Source organism: Ambystoma mexicanum, chromosome 10 (genome assembly GCF_040938575.1).
Source record: "Ambystoma mexicanum isolate Mex_15411 chromosome 10, UKY_AmexF1_1, whole genome shotgun sequence".
Lineage (NCBI taxonomy): Eukaryota > Metazoa > Chordata > Amphibia > Caudata > Ambystomatidae > Ambystoma > Ambystoma mexicanum.
This window is the reverse complement of record NC_090932.1, coordinates 31090368-31103738: the sequence shown is the minus strand read 5'-3', so window position 1 is coordinate 31103738 and position 13371 is coordinate 31090368. Positions and strand designations below refer to the sequence as shown.

At 53.1% G+C, this 13371-nt stretch overlaps 1 protein-coding gene across 2 annotated transcripts; it reads right to left on the bottom strand.

Annotated features, from left to right (window-relative positions):
- Positions 1-3996: 3996 nt before the first annotated feature.
- GMNC (geminin coiled-coil domain containing) lies at positions 3997-11013 on the bottom strand. Of its 2 annotated transcripts, XM_069617443.1 has the most exons (5): positions 10823-11013; positions 9065-9236; positions 8401-8486; positions 7900-8016; positions 3997-5545 (listed from the first exon to the last, which is right to left on the bottom strand). In XM_069617443.1, the coding sequence occupies exons 1-5, from the start codon at positions 10862-10864 to the stop codon at positions 4916-4918; spliced, it is 1047 nt and encodes a 348-aa protein (XP_069473544.1). In that variant the 5' UTR covers positions 10865-11013; the 3' UTR covers positions 3997-4915. The 2 variants fall into 2 exon arrangements, with proteins under 2 accessions (XP_069473544.1, XP_069473543.1); XM_069617442.1 differs by lacking the exon at positions 10823-11013 and having other exon boundaries at positions 9065-9786.
- Positions 11014-13371: the final 2358 nt, after the last annotated feature.

The window sequence follows — 13371 nt, the reverse complement described above, 5'->3', positions numbered from 1 at the left end:
CTCCTTTGTGAACGGTTGGGCAAGGTTGGTTGGTGCCTTGACTTCACTATTGAGGATGTCAAAAGAGAAATTATGTGGGCTAGTGGGTCCCGTGCTGGGGATCCAAATTCATTATCAAACATACTTTTTGTTTAATCGCCGAAGCTGTGGTCTGGTATATAGTTTGTATTATTTAAGGATGTTATTTGTTGCCAACAGACACCCGAGACATGGAAAAATGCTTACGTGGTCCCTAACCATAAAAAGGGATTCAGGGCGATAGTTCCACGGAAAACAGTCCATCACACTGACAGATGCTGATGCAAAGCTATTTGCAGGCTTAGTACTTGAAAATAATTGAATAATAGGTGTCAGATAAAGAAATATTATGTAAATATCAGACAGGATTTAGGCCTTCTATAGGCACTGACTGGAATGGTTTTCTTTTGGGATGCAAACAGAAGTTGGCATGGGGGAACCAAAGTACGCCAACATGCGTGGTCTCCTTGGACCGGTCCACGGCATTTGATTTGGTGGGCGAGCAGAATTATGGAGTAAAATAAGGAGATGGGGAATGGCAGTGGGTCTATTGGCAATGTTGATGTACCTACATGAGAATACTGGAGCACAGGTGAGGCTTAGTGGTGATGGAGGGATGCAGCCCATAATGCACTGCGGCAGGGGTGTATCTTGGCCCCAGGCCTCCCCAATCTTCCTGTGGCAGATATTGGTGAGATATTGGATGAGGCGGCTTTCATTGCCCCCAGGATTGGTAAAATCCGATCCACGTGGTCAGAATATGCCGATGAGTTCATCCTCCTGGTTGCCACACCTGTAGGATTGCATCCTCCTGGACGACACACCTGTAGGATTGCATCCTCCTGGACAACACACCTAGAGGATTGCATCCTCCTGGACGACACACGTAGGATTGCATCCTCCTGGACGACACACCTAGAGGATTGCATCCTCCTGGACGACACGACACACCTGTAGGATTGCATCCTCCTGGACAACACACCTAGAGGATTGCATCCTCCTGGACAACACACCTGTAGGATTGCATCCTCCTGGACGACACACCTGTAGGATTGCATCCTCCTGGACGACACACCTAGAGGATTGCATCCTCCTGGACGACACACCTGTAGGATTGCATCCTCCTGGACGACACACGTAGAGGATTGCATCCTCCTGGACGACACACCTGTAGGATTGCATCCTCCTGGACGACACACCTAGAGGATTGCATCCTCCTGGACGACACGACACCTGTAGGATTGCATCCTCCTGGACAACACACCTAGAGGATTGCATCCTCCTGGACAACACACCTGTAGGATTGCATCCTCCTGGACGATACACCTGTAGGATTGCATCCTCCTGGACGACACACCTGTAGGATTGCATCCTCCTGGACGACACACCTATAGGATTGCATCCTCCTGGATGACACACCTATAGGATTGCAACGCTTTATTAACGCCTTCACAGTGTACATGGAAACAATCGGCTGAACATGAATCCTAGAAATCTCATGTTATGAGAATGTGTCTTAAGAATTAGAAGTGCAATTGTGGTTGCTTTGTGAAGGAGACTAGACTGTCTTTTACAGATAATCTGAGGTATTTGGGTTTTTATGCAATGGCTTGGCCAAAGAAGGTCTTTCCCAGGGATAAGTTAAAGACAACAGTCTGAGTTTTGGGCGCGCAGAATGCAAAAGGTGAACATAAAGGATGTCCGCTTTCCCATGGTTCCTGCAGTAAGGTTCGATTTAGGTATGGTAATCCCCACATTGTTATATGGGCTAGAGTTACTAGGATTGGGGATTTTTCCTGAAATAGACTATTATGGAGCAATGTTGTGGAGACGAGTGTTATATGGTTTGCCAGTATGGGTTCCAATTGCGGTGATAAGACATGAATTGGACTTGCAATGTCTCCGCAGTCGGATACAGTGGAAACATCGTGTGCCGGAAATTCATAACGTCACCACCATCTACGCTGGATGCAGATATGGGCATTTTAGATGCGGCTAACCCCAGGTCACCGTGGCGATCATAGATAATACTTGGAGTTTTTAATGGAATTGAACACTACTAATGGAATTGTAAAGACTTTTATTGAATACCTGGTAAAACTGAAAACTAGGATCCAACTGCCTGATTGGATAAATACCCAGGAAACCATTAGGACATTCTAATTGTACAGTCATTTGGGTAAGGATGACTGGAGTTGTGGAACCATCTCTAAAGTCTTTTTTCCAGATAGGCAATCAAGGGATCATTCTATGAGGTTTCCTGTAAATGTTTTGTTGGCTAAAGAGATTGTAGGATTGCCGTCAGGCACCCCTCCAGATATAGCGACCTGCAGCTACTGCATTGCATTTTATGCAAGGGAACATCGGTCTCATCTTTGATTGCAACGTCCCGCTCTGCTGCAATGACAGATTCAGTATTTTGCTGAATGTGTACGAAATTCAGCATGGGTTGAAATTGACCACTTATAGGAGAAGATGTTCAGAGGTAATTCAACTGCACTGTTGGCTGTATTAAAAAGGTTTGCAATTCTTTATACTGTTAAAATTGAATTTTATGTATTGCTATGGGGAGTAGATTTAATACTTTACTAGGAAGAATTGATATTAATTGGAGATTTGGGGATTCTGAAGTGCACATGTTAGTGGTAGCGCACTGATGAATGTTATTAGGTGTAAATTGCTACTGGAATTTCAAAGGATACAGAAATGCACATATTAATGAGGATGAAATGCTCTATAATATGTGAAAAAGAGCAAAGGTTTGATGTAAACCATAAGCAATCAAATACAATAGTAATATAGGTACTTGGAAGCCGTGAACATGGTTACCACATCTGCAATGCAGAAAATGCACACACTAATCATGGGATGACTTCATGCTAATTTATGACAAACCAAAAAAATAAAAAATAAAAGTGTGTTTAACTATCAAAATAAAGGATTGCTCATGTTTGATGGGGGGTGAGGGGGCAAACCATCATATTGTATAAGGGGTTAGTCATCACGCCTGCCCTTATTGCAGCCATGCATTTCCTTATTTTTGCGGGTATGGGGGGTGCAAATCTAGCTGCCACATAACCTTCATTCTTCATTCCACAGATGAAGGACACGGTCACATGCAGACAGCGGTCCGGGAACTATTGACCTTAGTACTCTGCGATTCCTTTCTAATGCTGAAGTGTTGCTTTTTTTGGGTTAGTTTATGGGCTAAAGAAATCCATAAATTAAACTACCTGTAAATCCTATACACTGACGGGTTAAGACCCTTCCACCCACCTGCACAAAGTGCAAAAATTGCTGGACGGTGTGAAGGGAGTGCACACTAAGTCCTACTTACGGTTAATCTATCTTAAAAGGGAGCACTCGGTTTGCCAGTTTACTATTTCCTACATTATGTGCACAAGCTGTTGCAACAGTTCCTTCATTGACCAACTTGACATGCACACAACATCAACCATCCAGTGGTCAGGGAAAGACTAATACAAGCAGGAACTTATTGAAATATAGAGATAAAAAAATACCACCTACCCTTCATGAGAAAAGCCCATATATTAACAACCTCATCATAAAGTGCCTAAAGACTGGTAATTGATGGCGTGGTCATTCAACACAGTCAAACAGGGGTGGGAAAGACACAAGTAGAGGCACAATGAGCGCCACCTGGGGTGGCATTTTACCATCACTCCCATACAACTGGACGGACATGCTGTGAAGAGGAACATAACAAGCATATAACACCCTTCATTGGGGACTTTCACCCCGCTATTAGGCTCGATGGTAAAGAGGGAGAAATGGAAGCCTCCAGCAAAGAATGTCTCTTCTGGAAGCAGAAAACAGTCTCATATTCACCTTACGGCACAGGATGTTGGAGGTTTTTCTAGGCGGATTTAAATTCAAGATGGCCACCTTGGTGGTAGGGGGCAGCAAACAATCCACTCCCCACCCCACCAGACGGAAATAGGAATGCTTACAAGTTAATAATTTTATAACAAATTGTTTATTACCATCGCTTTTCACATTCTGCAGCCATTCAACATTACCTCTTCTACACAAACAAACCAAAATGGACCAGGAAACACACAAACAAGTGGGCATGACGACGGGGCAAGCGAGTGCCCGGAAGGTAGTGTGCAGATTGGCAGAATCAGGCTAGTAGTGTAAGGGCAGCGCAGAATGGGGTAATTAGGCAACTAACTTACATCCAATGGAGTGTAAAGGCAGTGGGCACAGGATGCCCCATCAATCACCCACACTTTCCACAAGGGACAGCCGGTGGGCGCTTGCTGGGGTACAAAGAGTCTGGAAAGATAACATAACCAAATCACAAAGGCACAACGACATGGCAGTACCTGGCATAGTGGTGCCATGGATCAGGACAGTGAGGGCACTGTTTTGTAAGGCAGTTTAACGTTTCACAAGATAAAAGGCAGCATTAGGTAGTGTCGTTTGCATCATAAAGTAAGGCAGACTTCATTTAACCATGTGCAGACCTAGCCAGAGGTCTCTGGTGCAGCAAAGGAGCAAAACGATCGGCCAGAGGCCAGGAAGTCTGTATTGGGGATTCTTTGTGACGTCCCGAGGCAGTGTGTGGGTGCGCGACAAAAGAACAGCGCAGCACTGTGGAATCCAGTGTATGGGCGCAGTCCTATGGCACAGGACCAGGCCAGTGGCGTGGCCCAACTTCAGGAGGAGTCTGGAAAAGGCGCTGGGAGGTGAAGGGGAGCAGCAATCGCGGGGTGCGGCAGAGGCCTGGGGGATCAAAGGGAAGGCTTCATGGACCCCCATCCCTGGAAGGCCTGCATGGTCCCCCGCCAGTCCTTCTCCACAGAGACCATTTCAAGTGCAAGAGCGTTCTGTAAACACATAGTTCATGGCAGTGTGTCCTGTCCTTGACCACTCATTCAGACTGCTTGGGGACCCAGGTGAACTTCCAGCCCCCCTCATCGTCCCTGCGCACAAAGGCCTGACCCTGGGAGAAGGTGTGGGTCTTCACGTTGCGGTGGGGGTTCAAGGACGTGGAAAAGGCGATCTCCGTTTTGTTGGGAGACACGTCTGCGGCATAGCACGGTGAAGAGTCATAGGGGGCAAGGCGCGTGCTTCCCGGAGACGAGCTGTTGCAGGGGAAGAGGTAGGGCGGCTCGCCACCAGAGGAAGTGCTGTCGTCACGGCGCACTGGAGTCTTGAGCGCATCGCTGTAGTCCATGTGTGCACCATCACAGGTGCTGTAGTCCATGCCCTCCAGTGGGCCGCCCTGGTAGGCCTCAATACTGCCTGCAAGGTCAGAGGCCAGGGCACTGAAGGTCATCGAGGACTCGTCGATTGTGTCCACGTCTTTGAGCCCTAGTGTTTGGAGCACCCAAGTGTTGACGGGGGGCGTTTGCTCTTGGTTGGCAGTGAAGTTGGTGAAGAGGTTCCTTCTGGCTTTCTTGACCGGCGTGTCACAGGCAGAGAAGGTGCTCTCCTTAACTTTCCTCTTCCCCATCCGGCAAACATCAGCCATCGTCCTGCCATGCTCAGACAGCAACTTCTGGAAGGGAAGGAGAGAAGAGTGGTAAGTTTCATGGTCAGGAAGACAATGGAAGCCTTGTGTTAGATGTTATACCATGGTGACCACCTCCCCTAGATGGTGACCACCTTCCCTAGATGGTATTCCATGGGGACCACCTTCCCTAGATGGTAGGCCATGGTGACCACCTCCCCTAGATGGTATTCCATGAGGACCACCTTCCCTAGATGGTATACCATGGGGACCGCCTCCCCTAGATGGTATACCATGGGTACCCCCTCCCCTAGATGGTATTCCATGCGGACCCACCTTCCATAAATGGTAGGCCATACTGACCGCCTCCCCTACATGGTATGCCATGCTGACCCCCTTCCCTAGATGGCATGCCATACTGACCACCTCCCCTAGATGGTATGCCATGGCAACCACCTTCTTTAGATGTTAAGCCACGGTGACAAGCTTCCCCAATGCATGGGCCACCAACCCTCTCATCAGGGCCCCAGCATCCGGCCAATATGCCAATACCACCATGCTCTTGACAGTGGCGGCGCTGATGTTAAAATGGGTCTCTCAGCATGAGGGTTCCCCTCTGAATACAACATGGATGCACTGCCCTACAGGGGGCTCAGACGATGCCCTGGTAGGCCTCTGCACCCTGGGCCAGGGTGGACTGCCCTACAGGGAGCTCAGGCGATTTCCCAGTAGGCCTCTGCAACCTGGGCAGGGGCGGACTGGCGTAGAGGGAGCCCAGGCGATTTCCCGGTAGGCCGCTGCACCCTGGGCAGGGGTGTACCGGCCTATAGGGAGCTCTAACGATTTCCCAGTAGGCCTCTGCAACCTGGACAGGGGTGGACTGGCCTATAGGGAGCTCAGGCGATTTCCCAGTAGGCCTCTGCACCCTGGCCAGGGGTGGACTGGCCTATAGGGAGCTCAGGCGATTTCCCAGTAGGCCTCTGCACCCTGGCCAGGGGTGGACTGGCCTATAGGGAGCTCGGGCAATTTCCCAGTAGGCCTCTGCACCCTGAGCCTCTCTCGTTTGGCAACTTATTTTATTTACAAAGTTCCTCATACGAAAAGGGTTTGGCATGCTGAACATGTGTAAAATGGGTCCACTTAACATTATTTGCAGGGCCTCTTTTGGTTCCTAGTCCACCCCCGGATGCACGAAACGAGAAGTGGGTGGGGGCTGGGCAGGTGGCTCCATCTGCCCTGCCTGGAGTGACCCACCCACCCATTCTTCTCAAGATGGCATCTCGCGCAAGCTTCAAAACTGAACACTCGCTGAGCTCCATAACTATTAATGTCCCAAACCAAGACTCGGTGCCACCGCTAAAGTGATCTATACTGTCGTGCCACCCTCCACCCCTTTCCCCTGAGTCAACACCGGGCGGAAATCACTCTCTTTTAGCACCCCCTTATCGCGATATATTGGAATAGGCAGATGTGCGGATTACAGAAGGAAGTGGCAGTCAAGAACGCGGGGTCTGCTAGCACCGCGCCGGAATGAAAGGGCGTTTAGGCACAGGTGAAAGCGGTGCTCTTTTGTGGCCACTTCGCCACAATTACACGGCCCGGGGGCACCGGCCTGCATGCCGTGTAGTGAGTTCTCTAATTGCAGGTTGTAAAACTGACGATTCTTGTCAGACTGTTGAGCACTGGTATACGTGAAAGGGCTATTCAGATGTGCCCCCCCCCCTTGCTTCCTCCCACTGACATCCAGGGGGGGCTTGTGATGAGCTAATGGGCCTGTTGCTCTGAAAACACCACTTAAGATGCGGGCGATAAGGGAGCGAACAATGCAGGCCCAGGACGGCAGGCGGAGGGTTGTGCCTTCCTGGGAATTCGTGAAATCAAAGCAGTGCGGGGGCTTTGTTCACGGACACATGCCTCCACGACTACAGTGCCCCCCCCGGCCCCCCGCGGGCACTGGTGGAGGAAGTCTACAGGGGGGCAGTACTACATAGCCACTATGCACAGGGGTAGCGCAGACCTGGAGGGCACACGCTGAACAAACATTCAACATCTATAGCGCCTAGAATATCGGCACGGCACTGTAACGGGTGTGAGCTCTATAATGTGAGCCGGCAGGCTGCAAACACGCGTTGGCAGCAGCCGATTTAACCCACCGTGCTACATGGTAGAATGAGTCGTGTTCTTATATAAATAGCGCCGGGTGACAGGAGAGGCCAAGCGTATTAAGACCCCCGCTTTACAAAAAAACCATGGGCGAGCCCCCCCCCCGCCCTCCCTCCGCGTGACTATGCTAGACACGAGAACGCCTATACCAGTCCTGAAGCCAGGTTATGGGAGGCTGGGGGCCTTCCTAGCTCATTCCATTGATGCAGAGGGTTGGGGGGGGGGGCGCTAGGGCATACCTTAGCTTTCTCCTCCAGGCTCTTGACATAGGCCGAATTCAGGTACTGCTTGAGTTTGTTGTTCTCCTCCTGGAGCCTGGCCAGCTCTTCGTCCTTCTGCACCAAAGTATCTTGAAGCTAAAATGGAAACACAGCGGGTGAGAAAGGTGCCTACACGCAATGTTGTGTCTTTAGATAATTACACCCTGCCCCACACCGACCCCCAGCACGTAGAGATGATGACAGGCAAGCAGTAAGCAAACAATGGCAGGTCTTCTGAATGCAGCCCTATTGCAACAGGGAGCTGTTGCGACAGTGCATGGAATAATAGCGAGCTGTTTATCGGCGGGTGTGGGGGGGGGGGGGGTGCTCCTGCGAGTAAATGCATCCCTCCTTGTTAAAGAGCCCCCTGGGGGAGCCAGGGACACGGACCAGGTGCTAACTGGTAGCAATTACAGGGCAGCACACAGACCCAGGCGGTGGCTAGCGGCAGCCAATCGGGGCTCTTTCTCAGCAACGTACCTGTTTGTTGGTGAAGATCTGGGAAGACACCTGCGGGCCCCAGTCATAGTTCTCCTGCACGCTGAACCCCAAGTCAAAGAATGGATCTGAACAAATACATTTATAAAAGAGGAGAGTAAGTTCCCTGCCTTCAAAAATCTCTGCAAAATGCGAGCGTCGAGTTGCGCCGGTTGCGGCTGTAACACATGCGCCAGCCTAGCCAAAAAGCACTCGAGCACACAGAACAAAATCTGGCAGAAACCCCCCTATGTACTGAAACTGCATAAAAATACGTTAGCCTTATAGGGGAGCAGTGCCCCCACCCACCCTCTGATGCATTCAGCCATAGCGCTTTCTAACCCAGTGCGCGGCGCTATACTTTAGTCCACGTTTACTTTCTAGCGCAGTCAACCTGTCACCATTCTGCCTTACACGGCCACACAGCATCGCCCCCCCCCCTCGCAGCAGACCCTGGACTCGTGTTAGCCTATGGCTGGGTCCCAGCTCGAGGCATGGGGAGACCACTTCCCTGCGCCCCCAGCTGCAGCCACCCCTATGGGACTGCCTTTCCACCCACCTCGTCCCCTGCACCTGCCTGGCGCTCCCCTTTAACTCTGGGCACCCGCTTCCCTCACACCCCTTCAAGTCTTCGCCCACTGGGCGCACGGGACCCCCGAACACTTACCCTGCGTCGGCGGCTCTCGGAGGCTGCCCCGGTTGTCCAGGAGACCGGTGGCCCAGAGAGACAGCATCGTCTCCTTGGAGACGTCAACAGCGGAGGCTGACGTGGGGTAGAGAGGGCCGTCGTAGTGCTGCCCCCCTGCAAAGTACTGATCCTGGCAGGAAAGAATGGCGCTCTGTGGGGGGAGAAAAAGGCACCGTGAGAGGGGTTCGGGGAGCAGAAGGAGACGCGCGCGCGCGCAAATGACACCCAGTACTGCAAGAAGTGCAGATGCATTCTGAACTGCAAGTACCCCCACAGTACCGTAAACGACCCCCGATGCAATACTGCACGTGCCCCAATGAGAAGCCTGGATACGTAACCTCAAGTAACCTCGCTGCTTCGTGCAATACTGCAAATCAAACAAGAAACCCCCCGCGCCCTCCACCCACCCCAAGAGCTGGTATTCACAATTACAGATGCAAACACGCACATCCCACAGAAATGCACTTCTCGAGCGCCGCATACACCAGCGTGCACCCGTAAAATACACCCTCGGGTATTGGAAGAGGGCACGTCCCTGCTGCTGGCGGCAGTGCCCACCGGGGGCCATCCGTTGCACACACCAGCCCCACACAATCGCAGACTGCCCCCTTCCCACACAGGAAAGGTCACAAGGAGAAAGTTACATTAACTGGGGCGGGCTGCTCCCACTTAAAATAAGGGCTACGAGTGGGGGTGTAAAGAAGCTCTCGAAAGCACCCATAATTGGGAGTGACAAATAACTTCCAAACTCGGGATGAAGCAAGTCTGTTGCGGAAGGGAACAGGTGCCACCCGGGAACAGGGCGCAGGACTGCAGGTGCGCGAGGCACTTGGGGTACTTCCCGATTGCACCGGGATAAAGGGGAACAGGGCGCCCTCGCGGCCTGGGGGGCCGCCCCTAACGCTGCAGGGGCCCAGGGCAGCTCCACTTGCACGCCTCCGGAGGGGCAGAAAGCACCGCACTGGTTTCAAACGGCTGCAGGGCGTCAAGCCAACGCGTTTGCAGGTGCCAGGGGCATTTCCGGGTGGTGCCGTGTTGCAAGGGCACGCAGCACTGCAGGGAGACTGGGCACTGCACGATCGATGGCAGAGGGCACGGTGATGCATGAAGGCTGGGCACTGCACGGTGGCCCAGGTCACTTGCTCTGCTGCTAAGGGTTGCAGGAATAGAGGCCCTGAACGAAAACACTCTTGGGAAAAACCCCAGCAATCTAGCAGCGCCCTCGGGGCACGACAAGACGACCCCCCACCCAGCGACTCCGCAACCACCTGCACGCCCCACACAGGAGCACAGCTTTTCCGTACGTGCCCGAGACCCGCTGGAAAATGCCTCCCCGCCTTGCGGGGTTTGCTGGTGGCGCACAGTCAACACAGGGCTGCTCTGCTGGCATAAGGTTGGCACTGCCCCGCAGCTGAAGGCATCTCGGCACAAGTGTGAAGTGTGCATGCAGACATCCACCAGTCCACTAACTGAACTCTTCACACTCTCCTCCTGAACCCACCCAACTGAACTAGGGGTGGGGGGGTGTGGGGGTGGGGGGGCAGATGTGGTGCCCATCCAGCAACCAAGTTCCAAAATGTAAACACAAAATACAGTTCAGCAAAATCCACCCAAAAGCACGACTTCCAAATGCGTCCATTCGGAGGCAACCCCGAGGAGAAGTCCTCAGGAAACAGGCGAAACCTCTGCAGAGTCCAGGGAGGGAGGCAGGCTCCCAGGAGCAGGCTAAGCACTCACCATGTTGTTGCAGAGTGGCAGGAGACCCAGGCACGTTGGCATCCAAGCCTCCAGCAGCAGCAGAGGTTTAAAGAGACTGAGGAGGCAGGGCCGCCGAGCTCGACTCTAAAGCAGCTCCAGGGACGCCCCAGGGCTCAGCAGCAAAGCCTGCTCTCTGATTTGGTGCACAGCGCTCAGCCTGCTGACGTCAGCAAACCGAAAACCTGGGGCAATCACAGCCACCCTGGGTCCAAAACCAAGGCGGGGGGAGGTGGGGGGGGGGGGGGCTCTGTCTGCAACCGTCTCACGCCCCCGCCCATACGATCCCTGTCTTACTGTAATGCGCGGCTGCCAGTGCACACAGCAGGGCACCCCTGTGCCAGGAGAACCAGGAAGCAGCGGGGCACTGGGCACGCAGTGCAGGACCGTGCAGACCAGGCCACTTAAGCGCTCGGAAGGGAAGCCCGAGGACGTCAAAGTGCCAATACCCCCCCGCCCCGAGAGCCAGGAATACTTACAGGGAAAAAAGCAGGAGGTGTGTGCAATACAGGTGCGAAATCAGCACCTGGCATGTGCAGAGAGTTGCCCCTGACAGCAGAACAATAATGCGCGCGCCCTCTGGCCCCTGGCAGCAGAAAAATGATACATTTTCCGCGAAAGTTAATGGTGGGGAGGGGTGTGGGGGGGGGGATGAACGCCTGGTAAGGGGCAGGGTGCATGAGATTCAAGGTACACAAGTGCCCCCTCCCCAAGACTCATGAGCAGGAGGTTGGTCCCTTGAAAGAGCAAGGGTTAGTATTAGCAGGCACTTTGCTATACCATGCCACCATCCCCTGCCAGGGTGAAATATATGTAAACATGAGCGTTACCCGACCCACCTGCGGGCGGGGGGGGGGGGCAGAGTGCGTGGGCGAGTAATTGACGGGCATATGGAATGCGATTGGATTTCACCCCCGAGGAAAGTCAGCTTTCTGTTAAATCATTAGCGGGGCTCGCCGGCATGAGACGGGGCTGCCAGGCTCCCGTTACAAACATATTTGACGGCGTTTTGTCGAGATTGCAAATTGCCCCCCGAGAATGTGGCTTTCGACGCCCTCTTGTTAAAAACGGCCCCCCATCCACTGCTCGCCGCCTCCTGCTAATTACAGAGGGGGAGGGGGCAACCCCGGGTTGCACATCAAATTACACCGTTAGGCCTAAAATTAGCCCGGATTAAACGACGAATTACACATGTCTGTTAGCTAAATGCAGACTCATCAAAATGGGAGGGGCGGGGGGGAGGGGGGCTTTGTGTGGAGCGGTGGGTTAATGACCCCTGAAGTTACCTGCACACTGTACAATACAAGAACACAAATAACCAAAAATAATAACGGGGCACAGAAAAGAAACAAAAATGCTTCTCAAACCATCGGGTGTGGCAGCCTAACGTACTGCACGTGTGCACGTGTGCTGCACAGGTGGCAGAAGGCGCACAGACCATGGCCTATTGGCAAAGTAGCGCCTAGGCATAGGGCACTGCGGGTATGGAAAGGGGGGAGAGGGGCACGTTTATGGGGGCCGCAGTGCTCGTAATGTTGAACGCGTTTATTCGTATAAAATGCAGTGTGTTGGGGGTGGGGTGGACAGGGCTAGGTGTAACCTTCAAGGGCGGGGCGTGATAACACGAGTAGTGCACCCGCGTGCAGGGCGCCATATACTTGTATTAGGCTGTTTATTAGAATGCGCCCTCACCCCCGCATTTGACCCCCATCATTGTGGAACGTTCTCCTTGGCAACACGCGATAGTGGACGATTCCAGCAGAAGAAGCGAGAAAGACAAAAGAACCATCAGACGTGACCCTGGATCACACCTGGCCAGTGGCTATCGGTGCAGGTGTGTGTGTGTGCGTGTGTGCGTGCGCCCGCGCGGTGAGCCAACACAGACACGCGTGGGAAGGGACCGAGGGGTGCACGCAGTGCACTGCCAGCTCTCACTACACACCTGGCAGGCGTTGCGATATGCACAGGCCGTGTTTGGGCATCTTGGATGTGTGTTTTTGAAGGGACCAGTGGGAGGGGGATTTAAGCCCACCCAAACCATCTGGGCAGACGGCATCACTGCGTAAAAACAGCTCCAAGCGAACAGAACAGGACGGGGGAAAACCAGAGCCGCAGAGAAGGCGGGGGGCTTACCGACACCGCTAGAACTGAGCTGGACCGAGCTACCTTACCAGAGCACCCCAACGCCCTCACACCCCTTCTTTCCGGATACTCAAACAGGCACTCTCATACCACCCAGCCAGACACCCTGGCAGCGCCGTTTCAAAAAGACCCACTTCGTCCGCCATAGGTCACTGCGCACCCAGCAAGGGAGAGTATCCGCTTTAGCCACCCGGCCCACCCACCCTCCTCACTCTAGAGCACCCTCCACCGCCCGCATCCCCGGCTGCTGGCCTTTAAAGTGGGTGCCAAGCGCTGCGCCACCGTGCGCCCACGCACCACAGACGGCGCCGCCTCCAATGCTACACACTCCCGTGCAGCCAGCGGGCGCATGCCCCCTACCCGGGCAGTGAATCTCTTACAGCTTCCCA

Excerpts from the sequence above, each read along its gene's own strand:
- GMNC (XM_069617442.1), bottom strand. The coding sequence starts at position 9,653 with ATGGCCCCCGGTGGGCACTGCCGCCAGCAGCAGGGACGTGCCCTCTTC. Across the intron at positions 8,487-9,064 it reads CCGAGAGCCGCCGACGCAGG|ATCCATTCTTTGACTTGGGG; the intron begins GTAAGTGTTCGG and ends GTATTTGTTCAG. Across the intron at positions 8,017-8,400 it reads AGATCTTCACCAACAAACAG|CTTCAAGATACTTTGGTGCA; the intron begins GTACGTTGCTGA and ends TTTCCATTTTAG.